Source organism: Antrostomus carolinensis, unplaced genomic scaffold (assembly GCF_000700745.2).
Source record: "Antrostomus carolinensis isolate BGI_N321 unplaced genomic scaffold, ASM70074v2 scaffold10314, whole genome shotgun sequence".
Taxonomy (NCBI): Eukaryota; Metazoa; Chordata; class Aves; order Caprimulgiformes; family Caprimulgidae; genus Antrostomus; species Antrostomus carolinensis.
In genome coordinates, this window is record NW_010310095.1 from 1 (window position 1) to 16,722 (window position 16,722).

Here is a 16,722-nt window from a genome sequence, read left to right on the forward strand (position 1 = left end):
GTCTCCCGCCCCCTCTGTACCGTCTCCCGCCGCCGGGTCGCTGTGCCTCAGCGCTGGCCCTGGCAGCGGACGGGGTGCGAGAACCCTCCTCCGGCAGCGGCTAAATGAGGGGCCAAAAGGAAAGTTTCCTGCTCAGACCCCTTAAGGGGTTTTAGTTTATGCGTTGCTGTGCGGTGAGAGCGTGAAGAGCTGGAGCTTGCCTGCACTCCCATCATCATAGAATCACAGAATGGTCTGGGTTGGAAGGGACCTTATAGACCATCTAGTTCCAACCCCCCTGCCATCAGCAGGGACACCCCACACTAGACCAGGTTGCTCAAAGCCTCATCCAACCTGGCCCTGAACACTTCCAGGGAGGGGGCAGCCACAGCTTCTCTGGGCAACCTGTGCCAGTGTCTGACCACCCTCACAATCAAGAATTTATTTACTTTAATCATGATTTTCTTTATCATTGATTTATTACAATTTTTTTTTTTTCAAAATCAAACATAATTGTCAGATGTTCTTTGTGCTCATGGCTTGTATTTTTATGGTTTTTGTGAGTAAAATGCAAATTCAATATGAATAATGCCTCCATTTACGTTCACCGAAAAGAAAGGATGAGGGACCTTTGGCAAAGACTTGAGTAAGCCTGCCAGGCATTTTGTGGACACCAGATGTTGTTGTTCATCTGATGACATGGGAGGGAAAAAGTCATGATGACAAGCTGTGAAACAAAATTGTGGGCTTTATCTTACACCCAAATCACAGAAAAATTTGTGCAAGTAATATGAAGGGAAAAAGGAAGTCTAAGAAATTTTCTTAGTCGAAAGTCAGAATCTCTTTTTACGGTTGAGTAGCTTTGAGGTCTTAGCTTCCAATACCCAACAATTCAGAGAGGACAAAACAGTTATCTATCTTTAAAACCGCAGACGTTGAGCCTTCTGAATTTTGCACGCTAAATGTGTGTAAATGCTTTCTGGTCCCAGATTTCATGAAATTTAGAGAACTAAACGTTCTGGTCTTTGGACATGAAGGGGAGACTGTCATGCAATTTTTTTATTCCAGTAACTCCGTAAGAGAAAAAATAATAGTTATGATGGAGTCACAGTAGTTCTCAATGCAGACACCCAACACCAGAAATGTCAATTTTTCCAGCACAAACCAAAGGGTTTTTCTGTGGAATTTTGGTACATTAGAATCACCCAGAAGTTGCATTTAAGGTTGTTTTTTTTCCCTCCACAGCACTCATAGTTGCTAACACATTAGGAAGTTGATTACTGTTATATACTTATGCTTTTAAGATGTGTGATTTCACACTTTTTTTTGTCTCCCAGCAAGTATTCAGTCTATTAGAAAAAGCTTGGTCTGGTTCACCTGTACAGTTTGCTTGGCAGAAAACTTTGGGAAATTTCCTTGCTGTAACAGGGTAAGATTACAAATATTTATTGCATTTGTACATAGAAAACACAGATGAAGAAAGGGAATTATTCTGTATGTTAATCTTTCTTAGAGGTGATCGTTCTGTGAAAATTTTTGATCGTCATGGTCAGAAGAAAAATGAAATCAACTTACCGGGGTAAGTACTCAGATGGGTTTAAATTATTTTCTTTATTGTTTTCTTTAAAAATGCTTCTCTTCTGGTGAGTTACTTATATAATGTGAGAACTCTGTAGGAAGAGATACTATCTCTGGTGGACATACCTGGAAAAGAAGACAAACTGATGAGCACATATGGAATCTGAGATGGTAAAAGCTGAACTCAGTAAGCTATCAAGGATAGTCAGAAAAATATATTCTCCTACCCAAAGCACTGCATATTAGTGATAAACTCAATCTACTTGATTAAAGTGTTAGAAAAAGATCTATCATATTAAGATAGAAGATAATGAGGTTGTATACAATATACTGCATCATGCTGATTGCAACTGCATTCTTGCTACTTTCAGTTTTGTAGTATTTGGTTATCATAGCCTTGCTGAGGAAAGATATTTTTTTGGTTTAGTGCTTCTGTTTATGTCACTGGCATAATGTATTCATTGACATTTTTACTTTAGATTGAGAGTGTACTTCTGAAGTGAATCTCACTCTTTTTTCTGCTTTGGTTCACATCTGAGAGTGGTGTTGGGAGTGTATGAATTTGATTCCTTTCAGATGGAATTTTAAAAGTGATGTAATGTGGAAGATGCAGTCTAGCTGCTGAAAGGCAATCAGTTTGGAGGAACAGGCTAGATATGGTCCAGAGGAAACCTCCCTAGGTGCAAATGCTGTGACACCAGGTCATCCTACCATTTTGCTCTATAAATCTACTTTTATTGGGCACCATTATTACCTGATGTAGCAGTAATTTCATTTGTATACTCCTCATTTCTTTTTAGTATTTTACCTGCTCTTAGCTTAAGTATTCATGCAAATTCCTGTTATTTTAATTTATTTCTAACAACCCAATTCATTTTAATTAAGGTAGAACCCTGAGTCAAGGCAAAACTCCCACTAAGACTTTAAACCTTCTAATCTAGAAGTCTGATTTTCATTTCTATAGTGTCACTTACACGTGCCTGTATCATTGGTAGATACGAGCCAGAATTACTTAGCTCCCCAAGAGCTCTCTAGAAATCCAGTTTTTGCAGTTCATGGTAGTTGCCACCTTGCACCAAGCCAAGAGATGCCATTCTCATTGTCTTTATCAGACTAGCTTGTACCTTACTGACCCTTGCATCTTGCTGTCTTGTTTCACAACCCTGTTCTGGTTAGGTGCCGTTCATGACGTGGGCTGGCTGTGTAATTGCTTGGTAACATCCCTGGCCCAGCTCGTTCTGCGCTGCATTCTGCACAGTGTGTGATAAATGCTCGTTCTCTCTAGCAAACTGCCAAAAGTAAGGGAAGCTGTGTGGGATCAGGGGTGAACTCTGAGGAGAACTTGTGTTGGACTGGAGATCCTCTACTGTCACATGGGTTGGTGGGGGTAATGCCAAGGGTAGTCTGTGTTACTGATGGACTCTGATAGCCCTGCCTTATTGATGCCTAGATGTCACCCTTTACCTCAGGGAAACATATAACGTCTAAACCAGTTTTAAAATAATGTTGTGTTCTCATGGCAAAGGACAAGGAGAGAAAACCTGTATAATAACCATATACCCTAAAGGCTTGTCAAAATTATTATCATCTGGTAACATAATTAACATGGTAGTTCGAATAGTATTACCTTTTTGAGGCCCACCAGCAAATCTTTTACCTAGATTAGGTAGTTCTTTTGAATTCTTATTTCCAACCTTTTGCTGTGATTGAAGAATAAACTCTCTCTAATTATTACTATTAGAATAAAATTCAATTTTTGTAATATACAGTTTAAACAGAAACAAGTGTGCTTATATGGAGGTTCTCCATCTCAGGCCAAACTTTGCTTCATAATTTGTTGGTTAACTGTTAACCAGCTGCAGCTCTTAACTGGTAGACCTCTCCTTACATAAGAATGGCGTTCAGAATGTCAAATATTCTGGAAGTAGGTAGCAGTCCCTTTTTTTATGACCTTTCTTTCAGCCTCTGTCATTTTATGAGATTTGTGTAAGGGTGCGGTTGTTATGAAAGAACACTTCACAGATAAATCTGCAATCTGTCATGGGTTTGCTTGGGAAGGAAAAGGTAGGACAGGGGCTTCAACTGAATAATTCTGGCTATTTCTGTAGACTTACAAACATATTTTAACATTATTAGTGAAAGCTGGTTTTTTTTTTCCCTTCAGTAACTGTGTTGCTATGGACTGGGATAAGGATGGAGATACTTTAGCAATAATCACAGACAAATCTAGTGCCATATTCCTGTGGCATGCAAACACAAACAAAACAAGCCAAGTAGACAGTGGCATGAGGTAAGAAATTTTTTTTTAAGTGTGTATTTGAAGGTTTCTCCCACTGTGGCTTGTTGATGTGGAGGATGTATTGCAAAGATCATTTTTTTATATAAGTCCTCATAGCACATATACTGTTAAACTAACATGCCACAGTTTGTTGCTAAATTCTTTTTGGTATGATGTGCTGGTTTAGAAGTGTCTGCTGTGAGTGAGGGTTTGGGGGGCGGTAGGGGTTTGTTTCTTTTTTAATTGTGAACAGTGCTAAAGTCCCCAGAGAGCTTCTCTTCAATGTTTCCACTTCATGATAGAACAAGGATGGGTGAATTTTTTGTGTATCTGTACTGGCTACATATACTCCAAAGTATTTCACGCAAGTGAAAGGGAGCTTAAAAGTAAGGGAAGTGATTTTAGTGGTGCTGGGATTTTTCCCCCTTAGAAAAGGGGACTAAAATGCTATTCACAAAGCAGACTGGTTTAGGATAGGAGATCTCTAAGTCAATCCTACTCTAAGGTTCAGATCCCTGCTTTTCTGAATTTGGCCACAGACTTAAAACTCTCCTGAGACCTACGTAACAATCAAGATCAAGCCTTGGGTTAACGATAAGCTTGGCTTAACAATTAAACTTTTAGCTTCTTTGAATCTATTCCATTAAACTGTTGCACTCCACATAAACATTCTATCTATAGGAAAGAGAGTGGGAACTAGTCGGTCCCATGTTTGTTAGGGCATTCACCTGAGCAGAGAAACACCTAATTTTTGATACTGCTGCTGTTTTATTTACTTGAGACAAACACTCCTTCTGATTTAAACCTTTCTTTCTAAATTTTCTTAGTGTATGTTTTTTGGAGTTTTTGGGATGTGTTGGGTTTTTTTAAGTAGTCAAAGATACCAAAATTGGAGTGTTTTATCCATTAAATAAAAGAAAAATCAGTTCAGCTGGAAAAATTGGGGGGTGGGGGTAATGTTAGTTTCTATGAGGGTGATTTTTTTTGCCAGATTTAGGTTGAAAATTCCATGTCTGAAATATGGAAATATTATATATTTCCATGAACATGTACACTTGTGCTTTGTAAAATCCATTTGGAATATTGGATATTTGATTATGGGATATTTCTATGTATTACTGCCTGGTATCCTATATGTGTACGTTGAAACTGAACTTAGAATCATAGAATCAGGGAAGGGTTTGGGTTGGAAGGGACCTTAAAGACCATCTCCTTCCACCCCCCCTGCCATCAGCAGGGACACCTTCCAGTAGACCAGGTTGCTCAAAGCCTCATCCAGCCTGGCCTTAAACATTTCCAGGGAGGGGGCATCCACAGCTTCCTTGGGCAACCTGTTCCAGTGTCTGACCACCTTCACAGTGAAGAACTTCTTCCTAATATCTAATCTAAACCTCCCCTCTTTCAGCTTAAACCCATTTCCCCTTGTTCTGTCATTAACTGCCCTTATGAAAAGTCCCTCCCCAGCTTTCTTGTAGCCCCTTCAGGTATTGGAAGGCCGCTATAAGATCTCCCCGGAGCCTTCTCTTCTCCAGGCTGAACAGCCCCAACTCTCTCAGCCTGTCCTTGTAGGAGAGGTGCTCCAGCCCTCGGATCATCCTGGTGGCCCTTCTCTGGACTCATTCTGACTGGTCCGTGTCTGTCTGTGTTGGGGGCAGTACTCCAGGTGGAGCCTCACAAGAGTGGAATAGAGGGGGAGAATCACCTCCCTCCACCTGCTGGCCAACTTATTTTGTTTCAGTACAGTTTATTCCACTCCTGATTCAGTAAAAGAATCCACTTTGCACAAAGTACACAGTAACTTGGCCTGTACATGATTTAATAAAGTTATGGTTTGAATATTGTTTGTCGGTAGAATGTTAAGTCACGTGTTAGAAAACAGTTTCAAAACAAGCAAATGATTGTACATACAAGTGAGAAATTTAAAGTGATTACTTCTTCCTACTGTCTCATTAATTACATGAACAAGATTATATAGGCATCTTGTTCAGGTATTTGTGGATTACTGTGTTATTTCTTAGTCATTACATTTTTGTCATTATTTATTAGTTATTACATATTATCAACAATACACCTTTTTAGCACAGATTCTGTAAAAATTATTGTTTATAATCTTCTTTTCTGGTGGAATGTATCAACTTTGGCATTAAAATTTTTTTTTGGTAAAATTTTCCCAAGTAAAGGTTTGAGTTTTTTTGGTAGGTCAGTTTTAAACTGTAGCTATTTATATAATCAAAGCAATGTATGAAGGTGTATATACATGTTATATTGGGTGAAGGAGTAGGCCATATTGTACCTCCTTTTCATATGTGAACAAATATTTTGGGGGGAAGAGTAACTTGTCAGTATGCAAGCAAAAAAGAGCATATAAGGTACTTAGCAGAATGGAGTATGTGGCTATTGCAGTTCCTTCGTGATCTTTCTTTCTAATATTTGAAGTAAATCATTTACTGGAGGCAGTCTCACTAGAACAGTGTGTATCCATTTAAGTGCCTGATCCTCCTTTTGTCATAGTGTTATTGCTTAAGCAGAATAAGCACTAAGACATATAAATGGTGTGATGATCAAGCTTTTCTGGTATGCTCATCTTTTTGAAAATTAGGAAAGTACAAACAAAACCCCTCACATGCAAACCAAATATATTTGGGAGGTCATTTCATGTGTCAATATTTGAAATTCGTTTCAAATTGCTATTTCATGCTTACAATAAAATTTAAAATTATGGGAGAGGCATTGATGGAAATAACTGCACTGATTAGAAAATTCTTATTAAAATAATTTTGCTTAAGAGGCTTTTTTTAAAAAAAAATGTGATATATAGTATTTATCTGTGTATCCTTAATTATACAGCAAAAGAGGCCTTTCTGTGTCTGAAACTTCAAGTTAGAATGGCCATTTCTAACTTTCTAATTGCATTGACTAGAACTAGACCTATTCACGTGGAGTTGGCTGAATTCAGAGGATTATTGAAGTGCAAACAATGCAGAAAGTGACTGGAAAACTTCACGTATCTTCATGGCATCTTTGAGTGTTTATTTTAAAGCTGCATATTTGGCTGAATTTCCCTGATTCCATCAGAGACTGATGATGTTTGCAGACACATTTCCATTTGTACGAGTCTTACTACATTACCTCAGACAACTTTGTTTTACTTTCACTATTTTGTGCACACTTAAATAATTCTGATATTTGTTGTATAGAACATTTGCTTAATTTAAAAATTCTGTGTTGTCAGTGTGATTTCATAGAACTTGAGAACAAATGTGCTAAATGTTTTTATGTGTAAGCACATGAAATCTCTAATTTTTAAATTTATTTTAGGGATGCAATGTCTTTCTTATTATGGTCTCGAGTTGGAACTTTGCTTGCTGTTGGAACGACAAAGGGCAACTTACTTATATATAACCGTGAGACTTCTCGCAAGATTCCTGTTCTTGGTATGCATCGGTTTGAAACTAAGCTTGCACATGCGAAAGTGCAATTGTGCTAATATACTTAGATTCTTTTTTAGTTCTATATATGAATATGCAAGTCAAAAATGTGCTCATACTCAGCTTTCATCTTCTGCTTTGTTGTATTTACCAGAGTATTTTTATAGTATAGCAAGTTAAAAATATATATACACATACCTGATACTGCCTCAGGGGAAAATTGTGTTACCTGTCTTGCAAAGGATTTGTGTGGTTGTTCTTGTTGCTAAGTTACTTTTTCTTGCCTGCTTCAAGTACCTCTGGGCAGAAAGGTTAAGGATATAGCACAGTCTCCAGAAATTTGATGCAAAGAAGTGGAAGAACAGGGGTTGTGCGAGTTCCTATAAGCTCAAAAGACTTCCATCTGAGAGTAGAAGAATTTAAAAAAAAAAAAAGACTCTTGAATTTGTGATTGCTCTGATAAGTTGTTTCACATTCTGACAATCTGTGTTTGAGTGGCCAAATAGAGCATATTTCCATCCCAGATTTACTTTGTGCTTGTGTTCATTTGTGTTGTATAGGTTTCTTTCTTTTTCAGGTAAGCACACCAAGCGGATTACTTGTGGTTGTTGGAGTACTGAAAACCTTCTGGCTCTAGGCGGTGAAGACAAAATGATTACTATAAGCAATCAGGAAGGGGATACTATAAGGCAGGTATGTATAACGCCTGTTTGATTTTAAGGCATACATTAATACTCCTGGTTCCTGAGAAAGCTGGGACCCTATGAGAGCTTGTGCCTTTTTAGTCCTGATGCTTTCAAGGACAAGGAGCCTTTGGGAAACCTCATGTAAGATGAGGTTATACATCTGAGCATCTCTGTTATGCAGTGTGGTTTATTATATTAGAGTCTCTGCAATTCTGCTGTGGTCCTACCTAAACATGCTTCTCATCCCTGATCCTGATCTGTGTCTCTTACAGGAGGATTCTATGAGTGCAGTCTTAGGTTAACTTCTCCAGTAGCAGCACAGGACAGCTCTCACATGACTGTTTATAAGGTCTTTAGGAAGTACTTTTAGTGTTGATTTTGCTTTAGATTGGCTAAACAAAGGTCTTGCCTCTGCTGCGCAAGGATTACTCCTAGGCTGGAGCTCCATTGCATTGTTGAGAGGCTGATTCCAGTGCTTCCTCCAAGTCCACTCAGATTCTCTATTCAAGCATTCTGTTTGTTTACATACATCACAATCCTTCTGAGCAATAGCAGTAGCTGCATAATGTGCAAATGAATATAATGAGCTTTTTTGACTTTAATGAACAGTGTTTCACTCAAGATTTTCACAGAACAAATCTTTCATAGTTCATTTCATGTGCTTCTATCTTTATGCCTGAAGATCACAATTGGAGAGTACACTAATTTATTAGGGTATGTCTGTGCTTTAAACTAGCTGGCGTAGGTAGTAGAAACTGTGTAGCTGAGACAGCAGAGATATAAGCAAGGCTTGCTTATGAGGTTTTGTAACCTCACATTGACTCCAAAAGCAACTAGATTGCTGTCCCTAACTAAACCAGATCAAGTATGTCTGTATTAAAATACATTGTAAATATTTAACCTGTATGCCTTATTCTCAGTCTTCTTTCTTTGAATTGTATTGGAGTGACCTTATTAGTACTACTTCAGTTAGTGCTGTTTGTGTAATATCATCTTGCAAGTCTTCTTCCTCATCTGGATCTTGCCTCTTCTATTTGGGTTTGTATTTCTAACTGTTTCCTTGATATTTTTTCAGTATATTCCATGATAACATGTCATTATGATCCAAACTGAGGTCATGTTTTCTCCAACTTTTTTCTTAGTTTTAGTAGCAATAACAACCCTGTCTGTCTATCCTTAACACTAAAATATAGGGCAGGAATAATGCAATTATTTATAATCAGTGTTTGCTACATTAACTATTGATTCCTCAGTCTGAACTTCTTTCTTGCAGACCTCAGTGAGCTCGGATCCCAGTGATATGCAGTTCTCGGTTATGAAGACTGATGAAAGAATATCAACCAGGGAAAGCACAGTAAGAAGTCAATACAAAATACTGCAAAAAGTGTTGATCTGATGTTTTAGGATTTTTGCTGGCAGCCAGTGTGGGCCAGGGAGCAATTTGTTCTTCCTTGATTTAAAATTTTGTGTTGAAGATTTTTTTTTTTCTTTTCCAAAACTTTCCTTTAAAGTAAAGCAGTACCCGTTTGTTCATTAAGGATTTGTTTATGAAAAGTGCAGTGGTTAGCAATATGACAGAAAACAGAGCAGTTTTGCAGTGGTAGTTAACAACATAGATGGAGGTGTGTGCAGCGACTTAAATAAATATATACATTATAAATATAGAACAGTGTATGCAATGTGGCTGATGGAAATGGAGCAGGATTGTCAAAACTGCAGAGATGCTCCCTTTCTGAGGGCAGATTTTCAGCTGTCAGTTTTGGGAACAGATCATTCCTCTCTAGGTTTTCATCTTGTGTGAGCCTCATCATCAGTAAGACTAAAAACCCTGATATTAGTCTTCTGGTGTGAGTATTATCCTGCCTCTGTCTAGATGGCTACAGTTTAATTGTCTTCATCATCTCTCTTGAATGAATCAAAGTCCATAAGATCAGCCAATAGTGAAGTAAAGAAGAATGGGGTAATGATAACTGTTACCAGAGCTGTTATTAAATGATCAGCAATTAGATACCCAGACAAGAGGCAGAAAATCCACGGATAGGAAGGTGGTACTGTGTTCGAATTTGTCCAGACCTGTGCACTTACGCAACGTAATTAAATTCACACAGTCAGATTTAATCTATGGAGTGTAAGCATCAAGAAAGAATTTTGTCCCATGTTTACATTGACAAGGAGCTGTAGGAATTTTTTACCTCAGCACAAAGTGAAATGTTTTCTGCTTCGTAGGGAAATTTAATTTACAGATATTTTGAAAATGCAGAAACTGAGGACTCCAGCCTTCATTTCTTCTGCTGCTTCCTGGGGCATGCAATAGTCTAGGCTTTGCAGGGTTTTTATTGCAACTCTCAAGTTTGTTGTAAAATGTTACAGAACATTCCTTAATTCTGTAATTCTTGGTGTTTGTGCTTGGATGGTCTGTCAGCAGCTCTAAACCACGTAGCATGTGTTGTCTAGGTGTCTGTTGTTGTGAGGAGGTTTAATTTGATAACGATCACTTCCAGGCTGATAGTTATGACATCAGAAAAAAAAAAAAACCAACCTGCAAGTTGGATCAAAGTAAGTAGTACTACAGTTAACATCTTGCCCTAAAACAAGAGCTGGAAGAATGAAATACAAAGCTGGTGCTTTCAAACAGAGAAAAAAAGTCATATATTGACCTAAAAACCATTAATCCAGAATTACAAACTCAAATTCCTAAAGTTACCCCAAATATAACAAGTATATTTTCTGCCTTTTAAAACAGTTTGCTTATAATTCCATTGCAGCCTAATGACAAACTATTTAAGAAATACTGTTTCTTAAACTCTCCAAAGAAATTACCGGAATTATTTGAGGTAATTTTAGGAATAAATCATTGTCTCCTTTTTAGACAAGGAGAGCTGGAACAGAAGGTCATGTAAAGTAAACTTGTAAATAGCCTTTCAAAGTACCTCTGTCAAAGAATAAGGTGAAACAAGCTGCTCCTCCTTGCTTCTTCTAAAATGAGTTTTACTCTTGCCTGACAATAACACACACTCTAGTAACAAAAATAATCTTTCAAAAAACCCCAAAGTTCAACCTGTCTTCTGCTATGAAGTCAAACATCTCTGTGGAATTCATCAAATAAAACACACTCACCTGGACTGATCTCAAACTGTAAATATTGCATGTTTAATACACACTGAAAAAGGTGTTTCTTTTGGAATTGTCTCTATCTGAAATCCCAGCAAGTTACGTGAGATAGCAGTGTTGTGACAGTCTTCCCTTCAACCTCCCAGATAAAAATTATTTGGATCAAAAACCACATTGTAGTTCAAGTGAAAGTAGTCCAACAGGATAAGTCCATAGGACCTGCTGCCTTTTTCATCTGAGGAACTGGAACTGACTTAATTCTTCTGCAGAGAAGTCTTGAATTTGATATGTGTGTTCTGCTGGGCTTGCGTTTAGATCTGTGAACCACTGGCTCACAACGGGAATATCCTGAAGATTTCTCCCACTGCTGATAACGACTCAGAGTTCAGATCCGTGGGATTCTTAAGGATTATTAAAAGTCCTAAATCTCATCTTTTAGTGAAGATATAGGGCTTTGTTTTAAAGTGATGCCATTCTTATCGAGTTAATTTTTGTTTTCATTCATTGGCAGGTAAGTGTAGTGATCGGCAAGAAGACTCTCTTTCTTTTTAATTTGAATGATCCTGATAACCCGATTGATCTGAAATTTCAACAGCCTTATGGCAGTATTGTAACCTACAGATGGTGAGCAGATCTTTCTTAATTAAGCATTTTAGTATTAGCAAGCTGAAGACTTTACCAGTAGTTCTGATAAAAGCTGGAAATGAAATCTTATGTCCCTTGCTTACACTGAATTTTTCTTTCATGTATTGTAGCCTTTTAAATAATTATTTTCCAAACACAAAGAAGTGAGCATTTTGTAATACTTGACAATTCAATACTGCTATACATGCAGTATTTTCAAGTATTAGCACTGTTGGTATGCTCAGCTTTAGAACGTTAATACTGTTGCTTTCCTGACAGTAGATTACACTGAGCGTTTTATAGGTTGTTTTCTGCTCGGATGAGTAATTGATGAAAGGGCTGGGGGTGGAGTTGTATCCGTCAGCTGGTTTGTTGGTTTACAAAGTTGCACAAAGTTCTTATAACCTCCCTGCTATGTAATCCAATTGGTAATGTTCCTCTGAAGAAATCCCAAGTTAGAAGTTTTAACTCTATACCCAAAAAGTAGCTGTACTCTTTCTGTATTTTTGAATCCTGACACCATGTCTTTTAATGCCTGTTCAGTCAACGTGGAATTGATATTTATTCCTTTACACTACAAGTGTGTAAGAAATCCTGTAACTATATACTAATTTATGGCCACGTGTCTAACAGGGCATACCTGGGCTGTTTCCCTTGCAGTGATTTTTTTGCAGCTAAACTGATGACACATTGTTTGAATTCATCCTTACACACTGGAACTATTTCTGCCTTAACCTCATTATTTCTGCTTGACATGATGAAAAGTAAACAGACTATCCATTCACAAGTACGGATTGTAGCGTGGGCACTTCCACTGTGTTTGCAGTAGTATACCTTAAGGGCACAGTGACTGGCATTATTATTTTGAGCATGGCTTTGATGGGACCAAGTCAGCCAGAACCTTGAAATGGAAGTTTCCATCTCCTGGCATGCTTATTCTAATGAAGATAACAGCGGTCTTTCTCCTGGCATCACTGCCATGTGTGCAGCTTGCTGAATTCAAGTGTCATTATAAAATGCAGAAGAGAGAATAAAGATGACTTATGAGTGAACTCTTGGCACAAACTTGGTTTTGTCCTTTAAGAATCTTTGATTGTTCTTCCCTTTATCTATTTTATACTAGATTGTTCTACATTGTGTATATAAATTCCCATAATTTTACTATTTTTCCTATTGAAGGGAGACATTGACACAATTACCCCAGTAGTCTGAAAGAAAATGCATTTTGCATAGTGCATAAATAGATTTATTTTCTTCCTTTTTTTTTTTTTGTGACAGGTATGGTGATGGCTACATTATGATTGGTTTCGCACGAGGATGTTTTGTAGTAATTTCTACACACATTCGTGAGATAGGCCAAGAAATCTTTCAAGCTCATAATCATAAGGATAATCTGAGCAGCATTGCTATATCACAGTCATTAAACAAAGCTGCATCATGTGGAGACAATTGGTAAGTGTTAGGAATTGAATTAATCTCACATAACTGTAGCTGTTAGGCAGGAAAGCTCGGCTTCCTGAGGCTGCAAGGCTCCCTAAGAAGTCAGTGCAGAGAAGGTGAGATGAATTGCTTTGCTGAACTGCCTGTCTGCCTAAAGTTAGGAGAAGCTAATTTTGACCCAAATCTCTGCTATTGTAGTTAACTTTACTGTAATTAATTGTGAACGAAAAAAATGTAATTAAACTTTAGTATAGATTATTTCTTTTGATTCGTTCTTTTTCTTCTGTGTTACTTGGTTACAAAAATGTCCAGATTTCTTTAATACAATTGATTGCTTGGACACAAACATCTGCTTAGCAACAGGAGAACAATTAATTTAAAGCTGTACTGAGTATGCTGATATCCCCCTCCCTGGTGTTTGGCTTTACCTGCAATCTAGACAAAAGTATAAATGTGTAAGCAATTAAGGAAAAAAATAGTGAGACTTGAGCTTTTCCAAAATATATTGTGCATATGATAGAATATCTGCTTCAGCTCCTCATCTGCTACTCTGTGATATCTGAATTCTTCACTGAAAAAGGTTGTCTGATGGGAGGAGTCAGACCATTCTGTCTGTCCTCCGTTCTGTCTATGACCTTTACAGACTGCCGATTTATGACACTTACACATCAAGATCTGTAAAACTATGAGCAAAACGTGGTGCAACTTGAAAGCACTATTGCACTATAATATTGTACATTGTACTTATTGCAAGTATTGTACTTATACAAACTGTTGTACAATAACTACTACTTCTTTAAGGGGTTCTTTAGCGTATTTTGAGTAACTTGACAGCATAAGTAAATTGACTCTATCCCTTTTTATGTGAAGCAGGATTGAAAGCTAGTTTTTTGCATCTGTGTTTCAAGCAGCGTTTGTCCACAGAAATGTGTTTTTAACCTAACCTGTATTGTAACAGATCAAAAGGGAGTAATAGTGTGTGTTTCCCACTCCCAAGTTCTTTCTAATTGGATTTGTACCTTTTCTTCAAGTTTTAGTTCTCTGGGCAAATCTTTTGTACAGTGATAGTGATATACTATTCAGAGTGATGGATAAAAATGAGTGTGTGTTGCTCTTTAGGAAACGGAAGGCATTTTGCTTTTGCACTCTGTTTTTTGCTCCATTAACCTGTCTTGATTGGGTTGGGTTTCTTCCAGTTTACGATGACTGAGATTTGTATTAGTGAGAATGACTGTTTACTTTTGTTTTAGCATTAAAATCCATGATCTGTCAGACCTGAGGGAAATGTATGCCATAATAAACTTGGATGATGAAAACAAAGGTATGTTAAACCTCACAGTTTCCGTGAGGTCAGAAATTTTTACAAATTAGGTAGAACAGAATTTTGATGGTGACTCTGTTTACATGAGTGGAAGTCCTGTTGTTAGAAAAACTGTGTAAATATAGAATTTATCATAAATTCCTTCTTTCCTAACTTGTATTTATTAGGTGACCCATAGAAAAATGGGAACATATCTTATTATATCTGTTCAAAGTATAGAGAAGTACAGCTCTCAGAATATTTGATCAGTTAGTGTTTTGGTTTTTTGAATCTGTAATACCGTATATTCAGATTACTAAAATAATATACTTAAGTGGTGTCTGCTTCTTTCCATGGGGTTTTTTCGGTGGGATTTTGTTTCTGCTTTTCAGAATCTTTTGTACTGACGTATGATACTTAATCTGTTCTCATCCTGATATGCAGGATTTGTGCCTGTGGCTTCCAGAACATTGTTAAAAGACTGTGTTGTTGGGTAGTGAGTTACCACCATTATCTCCTCTTGTAGTGCCTACAAATACTTCAGTTACTGTCAAGTCTTCCCTCTTAGGAAAATGCTAAATTAGTAAATTATAGTTTGGTTTGAGTGATTCCAGTTATCTTGGAATTACATTAATTGGTATGTTTCAGTACATTAGTACATCTGTTCCTAGCTATGAATTGTTAACCATTTTCACATTTTAAAGGAAAATAATTGTTTCTTGGTTTCAGCAGTCAAAAGAAAGGATTTTTTTTTTTTTTTCCAATACTTGTGAATGTTTTAGGTGTAGATCAGCTGGCTTGGACCGATGACGGACAACTGTTGGCAGTATCTACACGAAGAGGATCCCTCCATGTTTTCTTGACAAAGCTTCCAATCCTTGGAGATGCTTGCAGTACACGGATTGCATACCTCACTTCTCTTCTTGAAGTTACCATAGCCAATCATGTGGAGAAGGTATGATAACCTCTTCCTTTTAAACTTCATTTAGATATCAGTGAAGTAAGTATTAATAGTGGATGAAAACTGTTTTGTTTTGGTTTGGTTTGTTACAGGAGCTACCGGTCACAGTCTCGGTTGAAGTCGAGCCCAGTTTTGTTGCTATTGGTGTTTATCATTTGGCTGTAGGAATGAACAATCGGGCCTGGTTTTATGCACTTGGAGAGAATAGTAAGCATAAATTTAGTTCTCTTAAAACTGCTGCATCACTGTGTCTTATTTTATGAGTTCAATATTGTGTTTAGCAGTTCTGGACATTCCACATTGTACAGTAACAACCTGAATTGCCGTATGGTCCTGTTAGGACTGGATAATGGTCTTCATGAACTGAAGCAGTTATGACAAGGCATTGTAAATAATAGAAATAAAACTTCAGGTTCAAGGTGTTGGTAATGAAATGTAGAATGTCTCTTTTTTGGGTTTTTTTCAGATTATACTGTTAACCAGTGAAGGACTTCTAGGCTTTTGAGACATTATTTGACCATGTCTTTAAATATTAATTTTGGCAAAGTACCTGGGGACTCTTTGATCACAGGGTTTAAATGCTCAGTTTGGTAGATGTTCATTTTGATTTAAAGCTTTCATGTCTCTCTAAGCATCCCCTTTTTTGACTAATAATAAATTAATCAAAACTGTAAGGATACTAGTTCAGAGTTGCATAGGAAAATAGTTTCTCCTGTACTTTCTAACCAGTCCTCTGACTGCTAAGAAGAAAGTCTCTTTGCATGTGACTTGTCCCCCCTCTGCTTAGTTGTGAGTTTTTCACATCTGGTTACACGGCTGCAAATTTAGATGATGATAAGTGAAGACCTATAAAAATCAAAATATTTTTGCCTTTTCTTTTCTGTTTGAATTCTTTAGATGTAAAAAAGCTTAAAGATGTGGAGTACCTGGGGACAGTAGCAAGTATGCACCTTAATTCTGATTATGCCGCTGCTCTATTTGAGGGTAAAGTCCAGTTGCACATGGTAAGAGGTCTGACAGTCTGGAGTGCTTAACTAACTGATTACTTGATCTAAGCTGAAAAACTTAATGTGATTTTAAAAAATGAGAGAAAGTGGAGTGATCTTCAGTTAATGGAGGGAAAAATGAATTCTTTAGAATTTTTTTGCTGGCTGATTAAAATATAAAGCTGAGTTCCTGTAGACTTCAGAAATACAGCCTGGTCTAGAAAGGTGAAGAAAAAGTGTTTTCTTTTGAACTATTTAACAGGTTTTATTTTAACAATCTCTATGGGAATGTGGCAGAAGCAGATCTTGGGTTTTTAAGGGATGCACGTGCACGTTTGTTTTAATCTCTTT

At 37.3% G+C, this 16,722-nt stretch overlaps 1 protein-coding gene across 1 annotated transcript in view; it reads left to right on the plus strand.

The window, feature by feature from the left end:
- The first annotated feature begins 1,319 nt into the window (after nt 1–1,319).
- Nucleotides 1,320–16,722, plus strand: part of WDR19 (WD repeat domain 19) — a 44,974-nt gene continuing 29,571 nt past the window's right edge. Inside the window, exons 1-12 of the mRNA XM_029084575.1 lie at nt 1,320–1,408; nt 1,493–1,558; nt 3,722–3,847; nt 7,154–7,269; nt 7,841–7,956; nt 9,223–9,303; nt 11,572–11,684; nt 12,963–13,136; nt 14,375–14,445; nt 15,207–15,379; nt 15,478–15,592; nt 16,283–16,389. Of these exons, the coding sequence (XP_028940408.1) occupies nt 3,735–3,847; nt 7,154–7,269; nt 7,841–7,956; nt 9,223–9,303; nt 11,572–11,684; nt 12,963–13,136; nt 14,375–14,445; nt 15,207–15,379; nt 15,478–15,592; nt 16,283–16,389 (1,179 nt within the window). The 5' untranslated portion in view covers nt 1,320–1,408; nt 1,493–1,558; nt 3,722–3,734. The remainder of the gene's footprint in view (nt 1,409–1,492; nt 1,559–3,721; nt 3,848–7,153; nt 7,270–7,840; nt 7,957–9,222; nt 9,304–11,571; nt 11,685–12,962; nt 13,137–14,374; nt 14,446–15,206; nt 15,380–15,477; nt 15,593–16,282; nt 16,390–16,722) is intronic.